This window comes from Corvus kubaryi, unplaced genomic scaffold (assembly GCF_017639235.1).
Source record: "Corvus kubaryi isolate FWS band 111438036 unplaced genomic scaffold, C.kubaryi_AGA036_p1.0 67, whole genome shotgun sequence".
Taxonomy (NCBI): domain Eukaryota; kingdom Metazoa; phylum Chordata; class Aves; order Passeriformes; family Corvidae; genus Corvus; species Corvus kubaryi.
In genome coordinates this window covers 226,393-253,577 of record NW_024582055.1, presented here as the reverse complement: position 1 = coordinate 253,577, position 27,185 = coordinate 226,393, and the positions used below count along the sequence as shown (strand labels likewise).

The following is a 27,185-nucleotide window of genomic DNA, read 5'->3' as shown; positions in this document are numbered from 1 at the left end:
AAAACTCTGTTCAAAAATAATGACATTCACTTTGAAATTTTTTTTTAAAGCCTTTCTGTTCTCCCTTCTGTAATGTAAAGGGTGCTTGCTCCCTGCTTCACTCATTCCCACAGTCTCTGTTTCAGCTCTTCCTATCTAGGGTTTCATATTGCCTCGGCATCTCAGTGCCTCAGGCCCAGAGTATTTATCTATACTTACAGACCTAAGTCTGCAATTTATTGTGCCTGGACAGGCTGCTGCACTTCCACAGATTCCCACAGCCTTTGAAGCCCTTCCTGCCTCTACAAACAGCTGCTTGGAGCACAAAGGGGACTGGGCAAGGGCACAAGCATCTCCCTTTCCCCGCCTCTCTCCTGCATTCCCAATGACACATGACATATTCCAAAAGGTTTTCCTGGTGCCATACATCACATAAAGAAATGCAATCCCTATCTGGGAAATTTAATGTCTAATATCAAATGTTTCCACCTTCCTATGCATTTCAGGATATATTCTAGGGCCCACCTCCATAAAATGGTTTGGGTTGGAAGGGACCTTAAAGATCATCTTGTTCCAATCTTGTTGCGATAGGTAGGGACACCTTCCACTAGACAAGGTTGCTCAAAGCCCCATCCCCACTCTCTGCTAGAGTGTAAACCTGGCACATCCCTTTGGTAAATTCATTGGGGGTTTGCAGCCTGCTGGTTCACATGGGGATGGAGATGATCATTCACCTCAGTTACTTCCAAAGCTGTCACACACCTGGAAATGCACAACTGTGACTGATTTTCAGGCAAATATTTACTTTGGCAGGTGCAGGGCAGAAGACCTCACTGTGCTCACCTCTTTTACTGTAAGTAATTTGTATCCCTAACCATTGACAAACATTACAAATTGCACATCTGGAGTTCTTACAGGCTCTAAGTGGTTCAAGCCTGCACTTTCCTCTTCCTGTTTAAAATCAGCTACATCATATCTACAGAGAAGTACAATAACAGTAGAATCACAGAATATTTTGGGTTGGGAGGGACCTTAAAATTGTAGCTCCAAGCTCCCTCCATGGGCAGGGACACCTTCCACTAGACCAGGCTGCTCAGTGCAATCTTTAACAAAAGGCTCACAGCAAGAACGAAAGACAGCATTATAAGGTACAAAAAAAAAAAAAACAAACCAACAGTTGTGTCCTAATAAATGCCTACAACAGCAGGACAATTAGTGGCTCATCTAACATTTGCACTGGATTTAGTGGGAGCTGAGGCAGTTGCCACTGAGATTAATCCATACCATTCCCTTGCCCTGTAGCTTTGGGAACAATGGTGGAGCAGGCCTTGGTTCAGAAGGACATCTTTCCAACAGAGCCATTCACAGGTGGCAACCAGATAAAAAATATGTTCCAAATGTTTCATTTAATTGCTTGTTTCAGCTCAAGGGAGTCCAGAATCCCCATTTACAGGTGGTGCAGCAGTCTCTGTCAGCACAGGCAGTAACAATTTATTTGCCCCAGCATCACCTGCCACTTTTTAGCAATTTTTAAAATCCCACCTTCTTCTGTTCTGTATTATACCTTTACATGGAGATTGTAAAAATTGGGCATCTTCTCATCCTCTCAAAGTGCAGCCTCAAGAGGAAGAGTGATGAAGGAAAGCTTTAACAGCCTTATGATAACATTGCACATGTAATATTGAGGTGGTTTTTCCAGTGCCATCCTGGAATACCCTAAACCAGCCAGGTTATGTGGTTTGCCCTCCAGCACAACATCCTCACTAGCAGCACAAATAACTTCAGCAGTTCTCCAAGGATAACCCAGAGAACAGAGAAGCTCTCCCGAGATGGGAAAAGACAGAGTCTTCTTCCCTGACATCCCAGCTGCAATGGAAAAAAACCATCAGAACTGAACCAGCACCACTTCTCTTAGCTGAGATATATCATGCTTCAAGGGGTGCTTAGTTCTTAAAAAAAAAAAAGAGGAACTATGCTTTTCTGTCCTATGCAGCAGAGAAAAATGTTCAAAAATAGGAACTCTTCTGACTCAAATCACAAAAAACCTCAATATATATCAAAACAGCTACAGTGAAAATTTCCAAGAATTCCAGTTGAGAGAACTGCAGAGACACAGATGTGTATGGAAAGTCCCAAAGGGTGTAGACATCTGCATGTTTAGAAACATCACACAGTATAGATGGTAACCACACAATAATTTACAAATTATATTGCTTCTAGCTGAATTTGATCACACCACCAAGACTCTGGCTCCTATCTCTCCAGAATTTCCTGAAGCAGCAGATGTCCTGGACCAGAATCCCTTTACTCCTTTGTTTAGTTTCACATTTAAAGTCGTTCTGTCATACAACAATTTTTCAAAAGTAAAAAAATTTGTAGGTTGTCTTTTGGTTTTAATGTCTACTTCCCGTGATTTTATAAAGAGCACAGATACTTGGTAGTTAAACCCTAGATCATCCAGCTTGAGTTCATGTGTGTCCCAGGCCTGGGAAACTTTACCCAGCTGCTCTCCACTGACACAAAGCACAGAAGCCTTCAGGTTCGAAAAGACCTCTAAGACCATTGAGTCCAACCATTAAACCATCATTGCCAAGTCCACCACTAAACTATGTCCCCAAGTGCCACATCTACACATGTTAAATACATCCAGAATCATCTTTTACTAAAGCACAGCTCCTAAAATGGTGTTTTATCAGAACTTAAGACTACCGGTGAAAAACCCATTTGTATATAGGTATCTGTCATAACGATTAGTCATAAATATTAATGCAGTATTTTCTACCTGCATTTGTCTGGTCTCCGATTCCAATCACTCAGTTCTCAGTCTACATGTCCTGATCACATCAAAGAGCCTGCTAACACACAACACACCTCAAAGTCACTGAAACAATGGAAATCTGCCAGTCTATCAGCCTCATGTTTTATCATCCATTTCCTTATAACAATTTTCAGGCCTCTGAAACAGCATCGGGTTTGGTTCAGACTTCGAAGAAATCAAAAAAAAGCTTTCTGCATGCACCCAATCAATGGCTTGGGGTTTTCTTTCCCTACATGTCTCAGGTTTGTATTATCTGAGTGTGCAGTGCAGGGGGTCATTTTAAAACAATAAGTAATTTGGTACCCAGCCAGCTATCTTATTTTAAAAACCCAAGAAAATTATATTTAGCCATTAATTTATCAAGTAAATAGTTACTCTTCCTCAAAGAAAACATTGATCTGAAAAGGCATATTTTCTCTAATTTTTAGAAAAGGATAATAGTTTTTTATTACTGGCCCCACATACCAAAACATATCTACCAAAATAGATGGAACAAATCAAACTCTCCCTAACAGAACAACTTTTCTTTCCATGTTTTACAGGCAGGTGATGTGAGAGTATTCATATCCAGTTGGAAACAGGCTTTGATCCATATCCCCTATTCGGTTTAATTGGATTGGATGCTCTGTGATGTGTATTCAAGATCCTGCATCTCTGAGACATCTAAAACAAGTAGAACTAAGTATTTTACTAATATTTAAACACAGCAAAACTGACAAATATTGCAGCAGATAAGTTTCTTGGGCAAGATTTCCCTGACAGGATACCAGTGACTTCCACTGAAAGGAGCCACTGATAGTTACTTGTATCCTGAGGGGAACAACCAGAGCCCTGGAGATCTACTTAATTTTGTGCTTTCTGTGCATGTAAAAGCAGAATACATAACAAGGTCACAACAGACCAAAAATAGAAAATCTTCAAGCAGTTGCAATTCAAATAGATACCGGATCTGCTGGAAGGCAAGCAGTTTGACCAGCACACAGAACTTCTGAAGATCACTACTTCTATACTATTTTAAATTTCACAATCATTTTCCAAAAGTCAAGCAAAACATTAAGTACATACTTTTCAGGGTTTTCCACTTCTTCGGTAACAAAATTGAGGTAAAACCTAGAAAACAGTTATAAAACGTATTATAAGATTTATTCTTATATTCTTATATTTTTATTCTGTATTTCTTTCACTAAGAATCAAGAAGATGCCTTCAGTTAAGCACTGCTGTTAATTACAGTGACTTTGCGGGCCCGTGTTTGGATTAAGGAGAGAGCGATAGCTAACCTTCCCTCATCCCCACATAAGGAAGGGAATTCCTAGAAAAGACAGCAAAACAGGAAAAACAAAGACAATAACTATGTAAAGTCAGTGTGTAATTTTTTTTTTCCCTGACATATTACGCAGGTTATGGTTTACCCTAATTCCATACATACACACACACGTGTGTAAACTTTATATTCCATTTGTGCTTGTTGCCTTTTACAGTTTCAGGTTATATTGGCAAAAAGTCTCATCAGAGTACTCAGCAAGGGCTTCTTAACAATACAAATAAATGAAGCCTTAGAAAAACCCCTCCTAAACCAAGAACTTTCACGCTAGTTTGTTGCACAGAATCTCAAACACAAGCTGCCAGCTCTGCATGCTCATGCACAACCTCCAGTACAGGTTGCACTCTGATCATATTGCAGCAGCATTCAAGACACAGCTCTGTATGGGAATTCATAGGAACTGCTCACCAGGCACAGCCCTGCATACAAAGCAACCATAAGCCTCAAGGTCAATGAACCCTCTGTTCTGCATCTATTAGCACTAGGTCTGTGCCTGGCTGGATCACAATTGTGCCTGGCTCGGAGACAGGCCCAAAGTCAGATCTTGGCTAATTAAACACAGCAGTCAATACAGTGCCTAGGCTGGCCTTCTGCTCTTCTGCAGAAAGATAAATGGCACCTGAGCCAGCAGTGCTGCAGTGAATAAACAACTGGTAACTGATTTGGCAGAAAGTCTGGGAGCTTTGCACCATCACAAGTCTTGGAGCAGAACTGGGTTAGCAGAATGAATTAACGCTGGCTCATGGCTTTTTAAAAATAGTGATTTTGTGACTGAGCATGAAATTCTTTGTCACCTTATGCAAAAACCTCAGCATTAGGTTTTAAACTTTCTAGTGCATAGAGCACAGAAGATGATTTAGGCTAGCTATATGGAAGAAAGTCTTTACAGTGAGGTGGTGAGGGATTGGAACTGGTTGCACAAGGAAGGTGTGGATGCCCCATCCCTGGAAGTGTTCAAGGTCAGGTTGCACGGGGCTTTTAGCAACCTGGTCTAGTGGGAAGTATCCCTGCCCATGGCAGAGGGGTTGGAATGAAATGATCTTTAAGGTCCCTTTCAACCCAAACCATTCTATGATAGCCCAACATCAGTCCTTTTATTGATGCAAAGACGTTTCCTTGCATTCTTTTCTTCATCTGTCCTTTTTCACCCAGCATTTTACATACCCAATAGTCTACACTTGCTCTTGGCAGGATGAACCCACACACAGAAGAGATACTGTCTTTCTTTTCTGCAAAGCTGTTATCATTAAAAGTTAACAGTCTTGTGCGCTGTGCATAAAATTCTGCCTGCATCCTAGGACACATCACCAACACTTGCAACACACCTTCATTTTCAACTAATTGTATTGATTTAGCCCCATGAAACTGATGGTGCAAGGATATTGACACTCCACTTAATGGTCTGCTCCTCCGTGCTCTAAGGTGATGAATTTTAGCTGGTGACAAAGAAAAATAGAGAGCTGGGAAGAACCACAAGCCAAATTAGGTCTTTTTCCTGCTAATTTCTTTTGTAAGTGGAAAATAAGGACCTTGAAATAAAAGTCAGAAGGTGTAAAGAGAAAAAAAAAAAAAAAGACATTATTTTTATTTTAAGGCTTTGAACTGTTATGTGAAAAATGGGAAAGATGCAACAGAATAACAGTATTTTTGATGAAGCATTTTGCAGGAAATAAACTCTGAACAATATTAAAGAGCTTTTAAAATTGCTTTCATACAAAAATTTAGCCTAATATTTAAAAAGTGAGAAACCATCACATGTATGGATATGAGAGACAAAGGCAGTTATAGGAGAGATGGGGAAGAAAGTAGAGATTGTCCTCATAATCAGTTCCATTTCTTTGAGGCTTCAAAATACCAGGCTCTTTTCTTTCATATCTATCCCAGATAAAGGCTTTGGACTCTCTTGGGTTTCTTCCCCTGCTGCCATTTAATATATAAAGTTCTGTTCATACTTCAGTGTGCAGATTTATAATGCTCCTGCAACCAGGGAGTTACAGACGGGCAGAGAACTCCAATGCTCAGCCCATTGTCCCTCCAAACTAAATAAATAAACCCCTTATCTTTCAGCTCTCGCCTTTTGTGCAAGGTAAAGAACTTGGCTGCCTGTGAGGCTCTGGAAAGCAAAGGGAAGACCTGCAGACAAAGCTATCTCAAACTAAGCCCACTCTGTGCATTGTAGTCTGCTTTCTTCCCCCCACGCTGCTGCTGCAAAAGCCCTTTGGCACTGCAAAATGTGGAGCCCTCATGAGCATGAATAAATTGTAAAGGCAGATTCGAGAAGCAGCAGCACCTTTCAAACCAGCTGCCGTATACTTTGGAGGGGAAAGAGAGAAACAACTTGAAAGTTCTGAGCAGGATACCTGAAGATAGATTCTCATACCTTTCCTCACAGTCAATCGCACTTGACTTCTGTGGAAGCCAGTTGTACTTCTCGTTAAGTGTGGCCCAAATCTCTCAGAGCAAGAAGTGTAAAAATCTAGAGACTTTTATTCTATTTTGTGGTCCATACCAATCTCATTGCTTCTTACTTGTCAAATACTGCTTTTATAAAGCAAGGCTAAGGGCCATACAGGTTTGTAACAGAATCACAGATTTGGTTTTTATAAAATTACTGACTTCTTCAAAAAATTAAAGCTTCATTACTCTTTTTATCCTTTTATTAAAATATTTAATGAAAAATGAAGAATATTCCTTCCTTGTGGTGTGATTTTTTTGGTGGTCAGTGCATGTCTTTATGTTGAAAAATCTTTCCTTTGTAGAGCTGTTTGCACTATAACCACTGAGCATATGGAACAGTGGTGAGAACTACCCTAGCTGTATGATGCAGATACCCTAGCAAAAGATGTAGAATGTGCTACTCATTGCTTCATATAAATAAATGTCTTTGTTAGAGCATGTTAGTGTTTGTTTTCAGGATAAATAAGTATAAATTTCATCCACTTACCAGCCTGAATAGGCATACATTCCTGAATAGAAAGCAAGTGGTAATCCCATAACACTGGCATCATTCCCTGCAAAGGCATTTTTAAAGTGCTGTGTTTCTCCTGCAACATCAACAAAAAAAATGTTAAAAAATAAGATCTTTGGTCATAGCTACTTAACAAAATATATATATATATAAAACACATCATGGAACATTTAATCACCCAACAGTTCACTGACATCAAGTCCTGCCCTTGACCTTAAATTCTGACCCAATCCTTTCAGCCATAATCTGCCAGCAATTGTAAAAGGCTTTGTGGCATCTGTATTCATGCAATACGAGAATCCAACCTATTAGTTTGTTTCAAAGCATTCTGAGCTTGATGACCCTCACTGCTCTGTCATTTTCAGCAGTGACTTACATCAACATGAAAGAGCAGAATGAGCTCAGTAGTTTTTGATGTTGAAAATTTCACTTGTTCAACATTTTAATCAGAAGGAACTTTGCTGGCAAAGCAACATTCCTAAGATAAATAAACCCAAAATCTTAAACATTTCTACCATTGAAAAATGAGTTTAGTAGCTCCCTACCATAATAGTCAATACTGTATTAATATTACACCAAGTAAGAATTATCTATTTACCTATAAATGCAAATATGCAAGACTTTTGTTATGCTCTTATTCGTTTACAAAGTGCTTTATGGTTTGTAAGATGTCCCAACCATATCCCAAATTTCCCGAGAAGCAATGATCCTCCACAGATACAGAGCCGGAAGAAAAAATTCATTCAGAGTTAAATTAGCAATGAGTCAAATCCTCTAACCTTTACTCTGTTTTTACTGAGCCCTCAGTCAAAATTCCCATTGAAGCAGAGGCTTTTTGGTTAAGGGAGAAACTGCGGCCAGAGGAAGGTCCCAGTGGGGAATCAGGGACACTACTACTTCAGGGCAACAACCCCCAACCAAACCTGGGTCTGACCTGCTCCAAAGGTCTAGGAAAAGTGAGGTGGATATGAACAGAGAGGAATTTTGCACATTTCATGTATCATGTGCAACAAGAAACAGCATTGCAATTGCCAGAAAGAAAGTGAAAAACAAGAAAACAGAAATAGTGAATCAGCAGAGTATTACAGAGGAAAATTTTTATTTCAGAGTCTGTAGTAACCACAGAGAGCTGCCTGTCCCTGAGAAACTGAGCTCACTGCACAGACTAACACTGTGCTCTTCACTCGGGTGGGAGGGTTTGCAAACATCAGAAAAGAGCATCCCCTGGGATATAGCCAAAAACTGTGATAGTTTTTCTTAGATAAAATCTGCCACCAATTCACTCAGGACTGCTCCCTACTCTGCCCTTCTGTGCTGAATGGCTGTTTGTGCTCTGTGTAGTTGTTGTAAGGAGGGTGAGCTGGGCCTTCTCACCATCTCACACCCGCTGCTCAGAGGGCTGGAATGGAAAAGTCTCTACAGGTAGCTGAGCATCTGTCAGTGAAAAGAGGGCCTTTACAAGGGTATGTAGTGACAGAACAAGGGGGAATGGCTATAAACTGACAGAGGGCATCTTTAGATTACATGTTAGGAAAAATTCTTCCCTGTGACAGTGATGAGGCACTCAAACAGATTGTCCAGAGAAGCTGTGGATGCTCTGAAAGTGTTCAAGGCTTTGGATGGGGCTTTGAGAAATATGGTCTAGTGGAAGATATCTCTGCGCATGGCATAGGGTTTGAACTAAGTGATCTTTAAGGTCCCTTCCAATCTAAACTACCATGTGATTTTGTGATTCTGTGAATTGTGAGCCCCCTCTACCATCACACATATGTACCATGACTAGGGACTCTAGCACAGCTTGAGCAGACATCCTGCCTGGACTAAGCATGTGTTCTGGGGTGGTGTATGCCCAACTGTCTTTAAATCCCATCCTGTCCCTTTCACAAAGTTCAGACCAAAGACAAATTACAGAGTAAAGTAGTCCATTTGCTCCTTTGAAAAGCAAGTTTGATTGGAATAGTCTCATTGGCATGCGGAAGGAAATACCAGGTCATCCCAGTGTAGTTCCACTTCTAATCAATGGTATGACAGTTTAGAGCCTCAGTTAAACAAGCACAGACTAATTAAGAGATTTTGCTGCTATAAGCATTATGTGGTGGAGGCAAATGGGGAAAGGCTGCAGAGAGCAAAGATAAAAGCTCTTTAAAAGCATTTACTTTTCATTTCATACCTTTAATTAGCTGGATAACTCCAGGGACTACAATTATCAGAATTGCTACAAGCTTACAAAAGGTAAGAAACATCTGAATGCGGGCACTCCAGCTGACACTTGTGCTATTCAGGACCATCACCAGTGCTGTGAGAGGAAAAAGTGAGAAAGAAAAAATTGTCACAAAATTCTTTGCCAGCAGAGTAGTCACAAAAACAACAGATCCTGATGCATTAAAGGAAATACACCCCGATAAACTTCTCCAGCTGTTGTCCTCCCACTTCCCCCATTCCCCTTCAAGGCAGCACACCAAAGGGTTGAGCTGAGCCCCTATGCCTCACCCACTGCACTGACCATCCAGCTGTCCCTTCTCTGCCTGACATCCTTCACACCAAATTACAGCTTCATTAACCCAGAATTGTCAGCTGCTGGTAGACAATGGGCTGACAGGACCCTGCTTTGGATGAAATAAATTAATTGCCCAATCCTTGTCACTCCAGATTTCTTTGTCTGCACTGCTTTGAGTAGAGATTTACATCTTTCATAAAACAATAACAATTAATAATCATATTAAACTTTCTCACCCTCATTTAGGCCATGCATAAATTTGTCACTGCTTTACCTCTGGTCCTCCTTTCCAATTTCTCCCCTGTTTTTGTCATACTACCAGAGATGCAGGAGGGCCAGAGTGCAAGTACTGTGCCCATCCTTGCTAGGAATCAGTGAAGAAACAGAAACCCTTTACTTCTTGAAAACAAAGCCCATGTCTGCACCTCACCAGCATGTGGAGAGATCAGTCAGAAGGGTTTTTACATCCTATCTGGTCAGTTCACATCTCCTTCTGGATTAGGGACAGCATCTTCTGGCATTCCCAACAGCACTGGCTGACAGGAGGATGGCAAGTCTTGGCATTCTAGTGCCAGTTACTCTAGTTTACTTAAACAGAATCAATAAAGGAGTTTAGATATTAAAAACAAAATAAAAATTTCCCTAAAGAATGGAAAATAGGAGCCATTTTATTAGATAAAAAAATCTCTTTCTCCTGCTGCTTCAGGGAAACATGGTCAAGTATGTTCCTCTCTTTCTTGCCATCATATGGAGCTAATGAAGTAGCTCCTCATCTCAATCCTCCTGTAATTCAAGCTCTCTCAAGAGCACCAGTTTGAGTAAATTGTTAGCCACATCACACATCTCAGGACACATAAAAGTACAATTTGCTAGTTTGCAGGAGCTAGCATTGTAAATCTGGCACGGCACAGGCTTTCTGGAAAAAAAGCCCACTGATTTATCTCGAGTCTTTTATACAGCTTCTCTTCACCAGCAAGGTTAAAAAATATTAAAAATCTTCTCATTTCAACTGAAAGTAGTGTGAGTTCAATGGAAAAGGGAGAAAATTCCAACTAATCTGGATCCCAATGTATTTTTAACATATTTTTAATTACATAAAAATTCCAGGGGAAAAAAAAAAGTATTTTTCTAGAATTTTTATTTGGGAAAGAGACAGTCCCACTCTCAAATGAGCAATTTACAAGTCAATATATACTCACAACATCACCTAACACAATTTTTTCACCAGAAAAGAATCTTAAAGATCAAAATCTTTACTCAGTTCTGTATCTCACCATATTTCAGAGCTGAAGTGCTCTTTTCTAAGTCACAAAGAAATCATTCGGACTTCTGCAAAGTTTCACTTGAGACCCAAATATTTTTTCTTCACATTTTTACTTCCTTGTGTACCTCTATTTGGCAGGCACCAGAAAATCCCAGGGCCCTGATTTATTACTCTATTGTTGCAATACTACACTGACACATCTTGACTCATTTAACCCTTTAGGTTGCTGATGAATATTAGTGCTATTTGAGTCTCCCCCTCTTTTCCTGGGGCTTGATTACCAGCAAGACTAACAACTGTCATTTAAGCAAAATATATTTAAAGTATTCATTTGACCAAAAGTGTTTAAGTTATAAAAAAATCTAGTGCCATAGTCAAGCAGTGGTTTATTTTAATTTTCCTAGAAGACTCAGGACATCATACTTTTCTTTTGCAGAAAGTGAAGCCCAGGCATGGACCAGCGCACAAGAAAATATCAAGGAGGAGTTTTTTGGGTAAGAGTATTTACAATTTGATATCCAGCTTACTCAGAGTTCAGGTTGACTGCAGCAATCAGTCTGTCACCGTACACAGGTCAGATTAAGTAACATGAGCAGAGAGAGCTCCTCCAGGTTTTCTAATGCATTGGTTTCACCTTCCTGATACACATATGAGAATGGCACTGGATGGTATGGCCTCAAACACTTCAGGGATGGGTCAGCCACAACTTCTCTGGACAACCTGTGCCAGTGTCTTACCACCCACATCATAAAAATTTCTTCCATACATCTAATCTAAACCAGCCCTTTTCCAGTTTGAAGCCATTTCCCCTTTTCCCATTGTCATGGTTTAAGCGCAAATGGAAATTAAACCCAGCAGCTGCTTGCTCAACTACCCCCTCTCTCTCCCCACCCACCACTGGAATGGGGAGAAGAACCAAAGTAAAACTTGGTAAGAGAGATAAGAACAGTTTAATAATTGAAAACAATGTAAAACACAGTAATAATGGTAAATTATAACAGTAATGATAACAAAAAGGAAAAAAAGCAAGTGATGCACAAGACAATTGCTCACCACCCACTGAACAGAGCCAGACCCTGCCATTCCCAAACCCAGATCAGATGCCCTTCCATGTAAATCCTCCTAGTTTATATACTGGGCATGATGTTCTATGGTGTGGAATGTCTCTTTGGTCAGTTCGGGTCACCTGTCCCAGCTATGCTCCCTCCAAGTTTCTTTTGTGAACCTCCTCACTGGCAGAGCATGAAACAGGGAAAAAGTGATAAACTTTACTTTGGATAAACTGGACTTAGCAAAAAAACAAAACATCAGTGTGTTATCAACACCATTCTCATTCCAAATCCAAAACACAGCCCTGTAACAGCTACTGAGAAGAAGTTACCTCTAACCTAGCTGAAATCAGGACACCTATCACTGCTTGCTCTTGTAAAAAGACCCTTGATACAAATGTCCTTTGATGGTCCTTCATATGAGTAAGTGCAGAGCTGGAGGACTGCACCAGTAGTAATTCAGGTTGCAGGGCTGAGACTTAAGTGCTAAGAAGGGCTTAGAAGATTTGAGACCAGTTTTATATTTTTTTAAATTTTATTTTATTGTACTTATTAGCCTATAAGAGTTTACAGTCTTCTTTATAATATACTATTACATAATATAAATACATTATTGCTTATTATATACTACTAATAATAGTGGTAGAATTTTATAATAAAATATTTAGTCTCAATGGTTCTATGAGCATGACACTTGTCTAGAAATGTGGGCGTTACACTAGTATCATGTACCAGCACCATAGTACTGGTTGTATTAGCAACTGGATAGTGAAAGGCAATGGGGAAGTGGAGTCATGAAGAAAGCTGCTAAAAAGCAAGAAAAGATTATGACAGCTGTTCCAGGATTCAGGAAGGACATTATATTCTGGGACTATGGCCATTAGTCAACACCTCTCTTCAGAATAGGGCCTATTGGAGATATGTAGAGAAACTGATTGTAGACACTTTGATAAGGGATCACAGCAAAGATCAGAAGGAAGCAGCAGTTTCTCAGAAAAAGAGCAGAGAAAGGAGAACTCTAACTTTTCTAACTAAAAGTCATGCATTAAGTGTGGCTGCATCCTCAATGAAGAGACAACTAGCTCCAGAGGGTGAATAACAATACCTCTGTGAGATGCCTATCCCAGATGAGATAGTCTACCTTCAGGAAGTTCCTCTTCTTGCTCCACTGACTTTATGGGGAGCATAGAAGATTACCTTAAACTAAACACCTTGCTAAAAACAAGATTAATCCTAACCAAGAAGAGTGTGGAGGGAGGACAAAATGGGGTTCATGAACAATCAAACACAATGGAAACACCGAGCATGTTTTTCACAGTCTCTTTCCTTCCCACAGACATAGCTATAAGATGGATAACAAAATCTAATGGGAGAAGCAGCAGCGAGCATTACATCCTGGCCTACTTTTCAGAGTATATGTACCATTGCCTCAGCAGGAGACCAAGAAAACTGCCCTCCCATAACTTGTCAGACTTTTAGGGTCAAGGCATTCAAAAAATGTCAAAAAATGCCCTCAATTTGCAGACCCTAGTGAGCCAATTAAAAGTCACAGGAAGCACAAAAGCACCTATCAGAGCATAGTTGGAAGAGCATACCAGAGCATATCCCTGCAAGCCAAGAGATATTTTAATGTAAACTGCTTGTCTGAAGATTGTCAGCCGTAGAGAGTGGCATCTGCAACATCTGCCATGATGAGGGAAAAAAAGGGCATCTAATTATATATTCACACAGACACCAAAAAAGCTTGGGGCTGGAGCATTTGCCAGCAAGCACTGATAGACCTGTACAGCTGACCTCAGTTTTCAAGCCTAACAGCCAAAGTTTGGGGTATTTAAGTTTTTTGGCAGACTTCCCAAAAAAAAAAAAAAAATAGAGGGTGAAATTATATATTATTGCAGTGTAAAATGCCCAAAATACACGACTTAATGTAAATACTTATGTGAGATGATAACTGGTTTTCAGTCTCACAGTTTTTAATGGCTGAAACCTGTTTATCTGCTTTCTGATATAGAGGCCATGTGAAAAGTTTGGAATAGGCTCAGTTCCTATTCAGGCTACATATTGATAGAAGAGTTCGATACCTTTGCACAGTGCAATTTATCCCTCCCTGTTACCATTAGATTTAAGCTTACCACTAGGAAAAGTATTAATAGTTACAAATAAAGCAATATATGAATGTAGGGCCTTTTTTGCAATGATAGGCATGGTGATAGGATATTTTTCATGGCAAGAAACAATAAATATAGAGTAGTCTACCAACTTTCACTTCAAGAGAAAAATGAGTTTTAAACTCTTTCTCCTAAAAAGACTACCTTCAACATCAGAACAAAGGTGGACAACATCCCTTTGCTTTGTGTCCTAGAGCTATTTTGTCCTGCTGGGACAAATTGGGCAGTTAGAAGGGCTAGTCTCTTGCTTGCATTTTCTTCATCTGCCTCTCCCTGTGCTGGAGCACATCCAGCTTCTCTCTCCTCTACCTGGCCATTTATTTTCATAAAATTGTAGTAATTAGATATCCTGCCTCTGGAAGTGTTCAAGGCCAGGTTGGATGGGGCTTTTAGCAACCTGATCTAGTGGAAAATGTCCCTCCCCATGACAGAGTGATCTTTAACATCTTTTCCAACTTAAACCATTATATGATTCTATGAGACTATGAAATGTATAGTGTAATAAAAATCTTTGAGATATCTGCTCTTCTTTCACATACAGTTAAATCGATGGAGTTGAGAAAAAGTTTATGGCAGACTGACAAATTGAGATCTGCACATACAGTATTTGACTAGGTTTTTCTCCTTATGAAGATTTGCTTAAGAAACACCAAGTGAATTCAAGTGATTTCTAAGTTTGAAAAGAACAGTAAGGTTTTGCTTCCGAGGTTCAGAAAGCTGTGGCATCTCTAAAGAGAATCCACACAAGCATCCTTCTCTCTAGTGAGACATTGAAATGTTTGGACATTGTGGTTGGTTGGTCATGTTAAAAAAAGAAAAACCATAATAATGGCAACTAAAAATGAAAGCAGCATATTGTAGAATAGAAAATTTGCTTTTACAGATTGTTCAAGATTGCTCTGAACATGTTTTTTTGAGGGGAATTTTGTGCCCAGCATATGTCTTTTCCTATGAGCAATAAAGACAGAACAAGGAATTTTTAAAGGTCATCATGTCCAGTAGTTGCATTTTAACTCTCATCTGATCTACATCTCCTCTGCACCATCATTTTTTTTTCACTGCAGTGGCACAGAGGGGGCGTGGTGGGGAGCAGAATGGCTGTAGCCCCTCTATGAGAAATATTTTTTGGCAGCTAGTAGAGAAGCAATAGTATTTGCCACTCCCCAACATAATCCTGGTTGCATTCACCTCAGTCAATCTTTTAATAATAGGCTTAAGATGCATCAATGGAGATTCAGGTGGGGAGGGAAAAAAAGGAAAGAGAAAAGCTGTATTGTGACAAGGATAGAAAAAACTGGGCTACAATACTAGTGAGGGTTTAAAAACTCCCACACTGCAGATTTTAAGACCAGTTTAGACAAACATCTGGAAGAAATTATTTAGATAACACTGATTGTGTTTGGGATCAGGGGATCACCTGAAGATTTTTCAAAATTTCTCCCTCTCCTTTCTAGTACAATGAGAAACTACAAGGTAAAACAATGGAACAAAGTCTCAGCCAAGGACAGAGTTCAGCGGTGCATCCCACTGTCTTTCCCTGTTCAATAAAGACATATACACAACCAGTGCTCTCTCATCAGGCAAGGAAAGAAAAGGAACCAGGCATGAGTAAGAAAAAAGGCATGTTATTTCACTTTCTGATTAACTTAAAATTTGAAGTGGAAGCAAATACTACTTTTTGCACCATTATATTGGCTCATAAGATCTTCAAGGCTCCAAAGTGTCTGTTCAGCTCAACACCTTAATCTTGCCTATCACTCTGCCTACAAGTCCAATACCAAACATTCATAACAATTACCACCACAGCAGCTGATTCTTACCATACAAGGATAACAGTCAGGCACTCTGGGATCCCTGAGCTTAAGTGCAGCAGAAGTTCTAAGAACTACTACAAATGAAACTCCGCTGTAGAGCATACTGCAAAAAATGAAGCCTCAGTCTGACATATCACTGTTTTTATCAGTCATCCCATTCACTACTACAAGTTTTCTACAAGAATCTCTTCTTTCAGTGAAACACCGGTTCATCCTAACTCTGCTGTATGGACCCACTCTGCACTCTGAGCATCTGCTGTGACCTCCCCTCTCCCTTTAGGCTGTGATTATTTCAGCCTAACTCCACCTCCCCTGCAATGCTACTTATTTGTTCAACTATTTTGCCAAGCCCTGGCTTATCACACAGATTTTCACTTAAATTACAAGTAATAAAAATATATTTCAAATTGTTCACCTATTAAGCTTGAATCACAAGCAATTAACAAAATGCTTTGATGGAGTCCTCACTTAACATTCCTTCTGTCTCAGTGACCTTAAGGTTACTGAACATCTGTTTCACTCTTATCTTGCACTGAAATGTTTTAGACAGATGTAGCTGTAAAAAGTCATTGACCCCAAAATTCAAGCTCTTAATTCAATTATTCCTATGAAACCTATAGTTTGTGCATAATTAAGTTAGAAAGGAATGCATTCACATACTGATTTTTTAACACTCCCGGCGGAATGGAAATCTTATCAAGAGAGCTCCCACAAAAAGCCACAATAACCTGGAGACTGAAAATTTCAATGTCAATTGAAATCCTTACCCTGAAGAAAGAAAAAGTCATCTGAACCTATTATTGTGCAAAACTGAAGGGGTCTCCTGTGGGCCTTTGATCATTTTGCATGTCTTAATTCCTTTTTCCAGTCTTTTTGTTTCTGATATGTGCACTGAGCAAATTGAAAGGAACAATCTGTTACTAATTACTCAGGTCTACTCAGTACTCCCTCCCAGCACAGCTGAATTCCAATGTGTGCCCACAAGGAGCATCCTCACCAGTGACCAGACAGACCTGGAAACAAGCCGCTACAAGCTTCAGAGTCCCATTCCCACGACCTTTTGTGCCTTCCCATTTCACGCACCCTCCACACCAGCCCAGGTACACCGAAAAGCCTCTGCTCTCAAGGTAGTGTCCCTCTTTGCAGTGCAAATATTGGCTTTCTGTAACCCTAAATGATCATTTTACACTAAATGCAAAGTTAGCAAGTACAGGACAACAAGCTGGCAACAACCATGCACCAGGCTGTATGTTCTGCTCCCAATATTCAGTTCCTGCTTCCTGAACCACAAATGCCTCAATAAGGATTATTGCCAGGATGGAAAGAGTGGGACTGGGGAAGATGATCTCATGTTGCCTGTCTGCACTCAAGAGAACTACATTTCTTCATGACATCATACTTGGCATTCAACTGCCTCCTAAACCAAGGTAGCGCAAAGCACTTAAAAACAGGTAATCATTCTTCCATATCTCTGGCACTGCCTCACCATCTCTTAGGGACTGCAATTGCTTCTACAAAAATTATGAAAGTTTGGCCATTAATTCAAGTGGCAACAGAATCAGCATTGGTGATAGATTTTTCCTGCCATTGATAAAATCTGCTGTTCTTTTTACTCCTGTGTTAGTCCACAAACACACACACCCAGGCAAAATGTCACACAGGTGCCCCCGGCATTGGATGCACAGTAATTAATAATTTACATCAAACAACTACCTGCTCAGTGTGCTATTTTTTTTTTCAATTGATATAATTTTACCCCTCCCTGAAATTTAAAATTGGATACTTACTGATGCCGACAGCTGTAATAAGTTTAATTGCAACTTCTGGGATTTCACACTGCATAAAGAAAGGCTCCAAAATGTACCGTCCAAATGCCAATGATATCACTGCTGTGGCAGCAGGGCTAGAGTGAAAAAAAAAAGTGAAAAAATTAACATGCAATAGTACATAGTTATTATTCTTGTGGGATCATGCTGTAACTTCACTATCAGAGAATTGTGAACCTTAATTTTGGTGCTTTCTTGTAGCTTTGCTGACATGTACTGTGGTTTCTGAATGTAGCACTACTCAGTGATTCTGATGTGGACAGCAACAATTCCTACCAGGGTGGGTCTTACAAATTCCATGTTGCAAAGCAGTCGTAACAAAAAAGGAAAAGTATCAGCAGAAATCTTCATTCACTCACTTGAAGCAAACATAGCCAGAATTGGATTACATGGGCAAAACCCTGCACAAAAGTCAGTGAATTTTAGTGGCCAGATGTATCTCACCCCCCAGAGACACAAGGAAATTAATTTCATTCAAGCTGAGAATTCTGGTTTACTGAAATAAGTATCCAAAACCTACCCAGATCTTTTATTAAATTCTGAGAGAGTCCAAATGGGATTTTCTAAAATACAAACAGAATTTGTTTCTTTTATTGAGTTACAATTTCTGAGCACTGCAAGTGAGAGCAAAAATCCCTGAAATACACCACAGAATACCATGAAACAAAGAAATATAAAAAAAGACATAATGTTTCTTTATTTGGTCAGTTAGTGCTTTTCGTGTTAAGAGTTAAGCTATCCAACACCCCACAAAGTTGTTGCATTTACAAATTTGAAACGTTCATAATATTCGTACAGCCTTTCTCTTTGAGAGGAGCTAATTGTTTGACAAAAGCCTTAGCACTGACACACGTTAGTAGCAAATTAGCCTGTGCCTGCATATTACTGTTCATGTTCCATTTGGGAGGACACTGTCACCCTTCTTAGGACAGCTGGTGGCATCTGTGGTTTATCACACATGCACTGTAGTACAAAAGGCCATATGATTCTTGAAGAATTTCTGAGTTGAACAAAAGTCCATGCAAATTTCTTGTTAAAAAATTTACAACACTTCACAGAATTTTGATAAAAATTCCATGGAACAGGGTAAAAATTCTGCAGAGATGTTGTTGTTCTCCATCAAACAATAAAAGAATTTTCCACAAGGGAGTTGCAACCTGGAAACAAAACCCACTTTCTTTGTGTTATGACTCGACACAGAAGTCACACCTGGAGCTGGACCAAGATGCAGAGAAGCACAGAACAGAAATATCTTCCTCAGAAAGTTTCTGCATGGACGAGCAAGGGCTGCTGCATGTGTATCTCCCACCCGTGGGGATGTTCCTCTCACTGGTCAGCAAACGGCTTTGCAAATTTTGTCTGGATTTTCATAGACATTTACTGACTTTACTTCAGTGCAATATTTCTAATTCATATCAGAAGATCACCAGGCTTCTGGTTTTTAAGTACTGCAGCCTGCCATATGTAGTTTTGGAGTGTCCTAGATAAGAGGAAAGATCAGATCTCTGGAGCTGTCCCAGACTTTTTTCTTCAGTCCCAGCTCCTTTCCCCAGAACTTGGATGTTGCCCTCCTATTTCAAGGAAAAGCCTTTTTAAAGAAGGCCACACCACTAAGTTTCTAAAAACATAGCTCCTATTTATACCTCTAATAAATAGCTGTGTCTCTGACATTCCCATGTCTCAGGGGAGAAGTTGCTGGCAGTGCAGTCAATCAGTGGAGGTGGAAGTTCAAAGAATGGAGAAGTATTAAAAAAATATACAGATGGGGAGTTTAGGGACACAGTTCAGTGGTGAACTCAGCAGTGCTGAGTTAATGGCTGGACTCAATGATCTTGGAAGTCTTTTCCAACCTTACTGATTCTGTGCTTTTCCTTTTGACTACCGTACTACTGGCAGGCTGGCAGCCCTCAATAGCTGTGTGTTCAGGAGCAGGTAGAAAGTTCATGACTAGCTTTCACTGAGGAGCAAGGATACAAGCAGACACCAGCTGAGGAGCAGGACAGTGTCCCATCACATACCACAGGTGAGTCAGGCACCTGGCAGCACACTCTCACCCAGCCTGTGTTTAGCAACCATCACAGTGAAGCTCTACAGACAATGCATTCACACTGTTGTCTCCACTTGTTTGAAAAGTAGATGTTGGGGTTTCTTCAAAGGTATATAAATATACATAAAACACACACAACCAGGCTTTTGGAGAGAAAAAGGTTCACAGTTGCACTGGGTGAGAAGCAGTGCAATGTAAGGCAGACCTAATCAATATGAGGCAGAGTTGTTAAGTGTGTCTTCCACTGTCAAGTAGTGGCTTTACAGAGATATATATGAGAGCAGGAAATGTCTATTTTGTTTGTGACTGCTTCACCACCCTATGAGTGCAATAATCCTGCAACTTTTCAGAAGAAAAACCAGCCTAGCTGAGAAGTATCTGTGCAACTTCATCTGTTGAAAACAAAAAATAAACACATATGAGGTCTCAAGTTCTTTGATAGCAGCAGCCCATTAGTTTCCTGATGCAGGAGCCAGATATAAAACTCTACACAGAGTTTCAGCAGTGCTGCTCTGATCATCGCAAGTTACAACATGTACGCCTTCCTTCCTGCCTCTCAGACTGGGTGATTAAAGAATCCACTGATGTTCTCTCCCATGCAAGATGATTATTTTCTGGGTGTGGGGCAGATCATGATGACTAAGAGCATTTTTACAACACTCCTGGGACACTTCAATATATAAAAAAATAATTATTTTGTGAGGAGAGGAATTTATGATGCCTGGATTCTTGTGGGTGTTTGTACCTAGGTTAATAAGGTACCTCTGCCTAACAAGATGCAGATTAAGAGGGCGATTTCTAATACTATTCCATTTGGTTGATTCTCTGATGTGAAATGATATAGCTGTTCATAGCACTGTGAAAACACAGGTCTCATTCCACTGCCTGATTTTCCTTTTTGGCAAAAGGTTCATACAGTTGAGACATCTGCCCTTTCATCATATTTAATGGAAATCATGCAGTTAATTCAAAGGTTACATTTGGGTGGGGAGGTTGTGTTGGACCATCTGACATACAAAATGATTTCCTCTGGAAACAACATAAGGATTTACAGATTCATAATGACTCAGCACGATCAGCACTTTTAAACTCAACAGTCTATGCTAGAACATGTCAATCACAGTTGGGATTTGAAATGAGGCTTGTGCCTCATTTGTGACTAATCTACTGATTGCGGAAGAGATGGGAAAGAAGTGCTAACCAGCCTGAGGCGGGGATGGAGCATTCCCAAAGTCATTTTGTGTGAGTTGCCCTGTTCTACATGTATCAAGATCTCCAACCTCAGCAATACTGTAAAAATAAAAAGAGAAGTTCAAAGGCTACACGTGAGTTTGATATGTTGATCCGTTTACATTACGAAAGTTTATTTTACATGATTCAACACCTTCGTATTGTAATTCTTTACAATGTCAAAGGCTGCATGAGTCACAGACTTACACACCAAGGCAGTATATTGGACATTTTAGGTATGTGAAGACAATGTTTCTTTATTTGGTCAGTTAGTGCTTTTCATAGTAAGAGTCAAGTTCTCCAACACCCCACAAAAGCAAAAAATCAGGGCCCAATCTGACATAAAAGGCATATATGGTGCCCCAACTCTGAAAACTACTGGACAATAGTTTCACCAGGAGTTATTCCTGTATCCACAGATAACGGCAATTGCTCCAGAAGGTAGTGCCAAGACTGAGAAAATGTAAAGGTGACTTCCCTCTTCACTGTACTATATCTAGGTATGGCTAACAACATTATTAGTGACATCAGTGGACATCATAAGCCTAGCAATATTAAGGCAAGTAATTGAATTTTTGTGGTAGGGAGTTTTCTTATTCCCCCCATACATGCACACATGTCTTCTTGAACATTTCAAAGCTGACGAGGAAAATACCATTTTTAAACTCTCTGAAGCAACCATAGTAAAAGAACACAGTTAATTGACCAAAATATGCTTGATTTGTTTTGCCCAACGTATATCACAGATTTTTATTTATGACTGACAAGTGCATTGCCATCAGAAAAGAAATGGAGGAGTCACAACACACTTACCGAATGATGAGTAGTTCAACCCAGACCCTCACAAATGCAGGTAACGGGCCAAAGGCCTCCAGGATATAGGTGTAGTGACCACCAGATTTCTTAATGCATGTTCCTAGTTCAGCATAGCAGAGGGCACCTGTGAGAATTCAATTGTGGCAACATGAGAAATACCCAGAAATACCTATCAAAACATTTATAGCCTAACCAACAGACCTGTCATGGTTTCACAACTACTTTTTATATGTTTTAATTTTTTTCCAATTAATTTTGTAAGTTTTAATTCATTCAACTAGATATGCAGTTAACCAAACTGTGCATTTATTCAGTTATATTTAAAGCCACTGGCCAAGCTATTTGCAATAAGTGTTGACACTCCTCTGCATCTTGTGAAGAGGGACAACAAAATGGGGTGTCACACCACCCACCCTACTTCCCAGGCAGCCAGACTGCACCAGTAAATGAAAGATTTCTGACACATTTGCTTGTTATCAAAGGCTGATTAGCTCTTTTCAGCCTTAGAGATGCCTGGCTCAAACTCTGAAGGTCTGAAAACTGTATTACCTCTCCTCAGCCATGGACAAAAGCAACCAAATTGCCAAAATTTGGAAGCAGGATCTGTAGAATAAGAATTTTCCTCAACATTACTTCTAATGTTTTATATACAAAACTCAGGGAATGGCTTAGTCATGGCTTTTCAACACTGGTGGAGTGTTTTTGTGTGCTAAAAATGCAGTGAAGGGTCAGGAACCATCAGCCAGTTACAGAGCTGGGGATTCACAGCTCCATAGGTAGACCACATCAATACTGTTTCACAACCAATAGACAGGCAGCCTTCTTGGAAGATTCTGAGAAGCCAGTAAGAAACATTACTAAAGTTTGTTAGCACTGCATCACACAGAGTTAAGATCAGCAACATACATTAACTCATTTCAGCTCTCTTGCCTGCATGCTTTTACGCTACAACACTTTTAGATAAAAACTACAGTTGTCAAAACCACATCACATGTACAAGCCCATTAAAGCTGTACCACATGATGACAAATTCTCCAGCCTTGTTCATTTGTTTTGTTTGGGGCTTTGCAAAAATGTGGCAACTTTTATTCACTATTCTTTAGCTTACGTGAAGATGTACTTAAAGGAATCCTTGCAGCCACATTAAAAAAAGAGCTGGTTTTGCATTTTCTTTTGCCCGACTCTTCTGTTGAGGGTCAGGATGAAATGAAATTGTGTTTTAATATACGTTATACACACAGCCTCAGCAAGACCTTAAGTGACCTCTACATGTGATTTAATTACAATTGGGTCGTGCAGGGAACTAAATTTTTAAAAAATTTTTTAAAAAAAAGCAACAACAACCAAAAAACAAACTGTAACAGGTCGATTCTGAGAACAAAATACTATCTTTTGCTGTGCCAAATTACACAGTTACTCGTATCTAGAGGTCTGGAAAATGACCTAAAAAATCTGTCTGATAAAAGAGATTTGTTGTTGTTGTTGTACAGACTTTATTTCATAGCCAGAAGATTACTACTACTAAAGTTACATCCAGAAATGTAGTGCTTAAGCAAATTCTGGGTTAAGTAACTCAAAAGACCAAGGTCTTTTGACAGGGTTACAAATAGCATCTGAGGTTTTTCTTAGCAGGGGAATTTTGTTGCAGGCAGAACTTCCACATTTGTACAAGAGATTATGCTGCACATTGTACCAATACACTTACCATTTGACCCAAATGGGTCCTAACTTACTCGGTCTGTTTTTTGGCCTGGGTGGGTTTAGCCTGAAAAGAGTATTTTTTTTAAGCTCAGAGCCAATTTACACAAGGTGGCATTTGCATGTTCTGCCTATTAAGGGTCACGTTAGTCCCTCTTTTTCCTCTTCACCTCCTGCCCATAAACAAGTAGCTTCCCTTTCAAATAAAGCCAATATTCATGTTAGTTCTTCAGTTTCTTTGAGATTAACTCATTAACTAGGTCAATGAACCCTCTGTCCCACAGAGGCCAGGGTGGAGTTTTCCACTCTGAATGAGGGTTTTGTGTACAGAACAACTTAACTGGACTTCTTCAGAATTCAACATTCTTCAAGAATACAAAGAATTAGTAAAAACTCCCACAATAAGCAGGCCAGCAATAAAACTCCCAGAGAATATTTGCTTCCATTACACTGTTTTTTGTAGCTCAATCTTTTAAAGCAACATCAGGAGTGAGGAAGGAAGTAAAGAGCTGGGAAGAGTGGTGATTAGTATTATTGTTTTGCTCCCCTTCAAGCCAATACAGCTTACATACAATGGGAATTATTCCTCTCAGACCTTGCTCTATTGTCTAGGGAACTAAGTTGAGCTGTCTAAACATTTCAGTGGTGTTTAAGCAGTGTGCTCATCCAGCTGCCGGGGGCTTTACAAGCAAACTATAAATACGTCTTACAGACAGGAGAAAAATATACATACAGCACATTCTATGGGGGGAAATGGACATTTGGTTTTCCTGTTCCTTTAGGGACCCATTAAAAAAAAATTATGCTTCCAACTTTCACCAGCTGGTGCCAGAAGTGGCAACAGGGGTTGCAAATCTTTGCACCCTCCACAAAACCCATCCTGCAGCACAGACCTCCTGTAGTCCCATTGGTGCTCAAGCTCTGCACTGTGACTTCCTATCCAATAGTAAAATCAGAGAAATAATCACAATAATTCACCAGCTGCCCCTCTAGACCAATTAGAAACTTTTCAGGGACTTACCAAAAAGCGAGAGGATACCACACACTGTCCAGACAGTCAAGGACATGCCCACGCTGCCTGTGTTCTTCAGGATGCCTTTGGGAGAGATGAAGATGCCAGCTCCAATGATAGTGCCAATTATGATGGATATCCCCCTCAAAAGCGTCACTTTCTTCTTCAGCACAACTTTTCCCTCCTGGGCTCGCTGTCTGCTGTCCATAGAGGACAACTTGCCATTAGCTTGTCCCTGCAAGTAGCTTCCATTAGAGACTGTGGGCACAGCAGCTTTCCTAAACATGCTACAGTGTCACCAACACACTGCTGGCAAGCACAAGCAGAAAAGTTTTCAGTAGAAACTCAAGGGGTTTTTTTCACTCTATGTAGCCAACTACTTTGGCTCTTCCTCTGTCTTCTGTTATCTTTCTAGCTGCTCCTACGCACAGGTAACAAGCTCCTAAAGAGTATGTGAGCCCTTCCTGCGATCCAAGCCCAGCTCAGAAACACCTGTGTTTTCACACTGTGAGCTGGTACTGCCCTATCATTGGAAACCAGCTCAGCTTCCGCATGGACTTGTATTTAAGCTCTTGTCATACCAAGTTACTCTAGCTGAATGATGATGCAAATTCTCCAGGTTTGCATCAGCCATTTGAGAAACCGCTGGCATTACTCAGCATTTCTCTTTTTTTTGTTGTTGTTGGTTCCTCCCCCCACCCCCCCCCTCCCCATTTTTTTCCCCTTTTTAAACCGCAGGGGCATGTTGCGCAACTGACCTGAGGGTGGTGGTGAGAAGAACAAAGCACTCGCAAGCAGCTCGAGCCAAACCTCGCCAATCAATGCAAGCATATCACCCCCGACACCCCGAGACACACTGCCAATTTTTTTAAAGCAACTCAGAGCCAGAAACAAAAGCCTGCCTAAACACAAAGCTCGTCAGAGCACAAGGGGAAAAGAAATCAAACAGGATACGTCATCCCTGGGTCTAATCCAATTTCATTCTCGAAAAACTTTCAACAAAAGTTAAGTTTGCGGGGGCTGAACTTCTAGTATCGCAGTTGATCGGCCTCTCCCACTTCCATGGTACTTCTCTAGAAATCTCTGAAGGGATCAGGACTTACGAAAAGGATACATATAGCCCCGGTGTTACCCCGAGTTACTTAGCAACACCCTCCCCCCCCCCCCCAGTCAGCCTAACGAGCACACACGGGTTATTTTCACGGAACAGGCATTTTCATAGGCGCAGCTGTTTTCTGGGGTGTCAGGAAGCAGCACCGCAACAACACTTCTTGCTAAAATACACTGCAAAGGTTTACAGCCAGCTCGCATGTGTGACCGGGCAGGGGCAGGGCAGCACCGCAGAGCGCGGGATCTCCAACAGCTCAGGAGTCAGAATGGGATTTTTGTGTTATCGCAGAGCTCCCCAGACCAGATAAACAGGTAATCAGATGCATAAATACATTTGCTTCACCTGATCATTCAAGTTCAAACTGAGCGATTAAAGTGTTAAAAAGAGATGCATTCTCCTAAAACAGAGCAAAAATCAATACCCTTCAAGCACTTTTGACCTAATCAAGGCCTGTATAATATATGCCAAAGGGGAAAATTCTTAGTGGTATAGCTATTGCAGCTGCTAATAGCATCAGATTAGATCAGTGTAGTGAGACGTTATTGCTGCAGTTACTGCTCTTACAGGTATTGCTTAATTAGTAGCTAGGTTTGGGGGTAAAAATAAGATCAGTTAAACCATTTTATCATTCAAACAGCAGGCACTGAGCTCGGAGCACAACTGTGCTTTCAAATTTATGTGAGAAAGAAGAAATCCTGGACTACCAACATGCTGCAACTGTAAAACTTCAGTGTTTTTAAAGCCTCGTATTTTCAGTTATAACTCACCTGTAATAGTTGGCACTGAGAGAAAAGAAGGCATAAAAAAAGTTTATCTGGTTTAAATGCACACAAGTAAAAAGCAAAGTGATTGTAGCTTTTGACTGCATACAGTAAAGTAGTGCTTGCCTGTTTTCTGAATATATCCTACTTCTGCCTCCACCTACTGATGTGCTGAGAGCTGATCCCTCACTTCCCTGTACAGCCCACATGTGACTGCACAGACTGATTGCAGGCAGGACCTTCCGTGGTCACCCCACAGTCCAAGCCAATTTCCATGGCACTAGTTACAAGTAAAGCCAGGGCTAGGTGGCATGTTGTGCCAAGTTGTTTCCTTTTGATGCACGTTTCACAGGCTGCCCCCAATAAGCTTAGGCAACTGGATCAAATCAAACCAGCAAAAAGCATTAACTAGAGAACTGAGTTTGCTGGTGACCTTTATTTTAATTTTCAAAGGCCTTTTAATGAAGAAGCACATGACATCTTCAAACATCTGATACTTTAAGGTAGACATTCTTAACTAATGCTTACCCTTTGTTTACACAGGAAGTTGGTTCCAGGATCAAACCAAAAGCTCAGTAACCAGACGACCCCGAGGCAGCTCCTAGCAAGCCAGTTGTCTGCAACAAACATCCAGTACGAATGCTGGGCAGAATAATGGCTTTCAAATATCATATGATTACTAGCCAGAAGAACACATGCTTGCCCGTTGGGCATAGCAATTAACACTCTCCCATGAAGGGAAAAGAGTGCTTGCTCCTTCAGTGGTATGGGGATAGCATGCATGCAAAGCTTAGGACAGTTGTGA

The 27,185-nt window shown here is 40.4% G+C and overlaps 1 protein-coding gene across 6 annotated transcripts in view; it reads right to left on the bottom strand.

The window, feature by feature from the left end:
* Positions 1-25,548, bottom strand: part of SLC7A11 (solute carrier family 7 member 11) — a 59,624-nt gene extending 34,076 nt beyond the window's left edge. For 2 of the 6 annotated variants that reach the window (XR_006019514.1, XM_042048549.1), the window contains exons 1-6: positions 24,518-25,142; positions 21,796-21,922; positions 17,667-17,782; positions 9,258-9,383; positions 7,064-7,163; positions 3,863-3,907 (exon numbers count right to left, since the gene is read on the bottom strand). Coding sequence is in view for 5 of the 6 variants with exons in the window: in XM_042048549.1 (XP_041904483.1) it covers positions 3,863-3,907; positions 7,064-7,163; positions 9,258-9,383; positions 17,667-17,782; positions 21,796-21,922; positions 24,518-24,794 (791 nt within the window). In the remaining variant the exon portion in view is untranslated. Of the gene's footprint in view, positions 1-3,862; positions 3,908-7,063; positions 7,164-9,257; positions 9,384-17,666; positions 17,783-21,795; positions 21,923-24,517; positions 25,143-25,266 lie in introns of those variants that run through there. The other 4 variants (XM_042048547.1, XM_042048546.1, XM_042048545.1 and 1 more) reach the window with 4 other exon arrangements.
* Between the last annotated feature and the right edge of the window lie 1,637 nt (positions 25,549-27,185).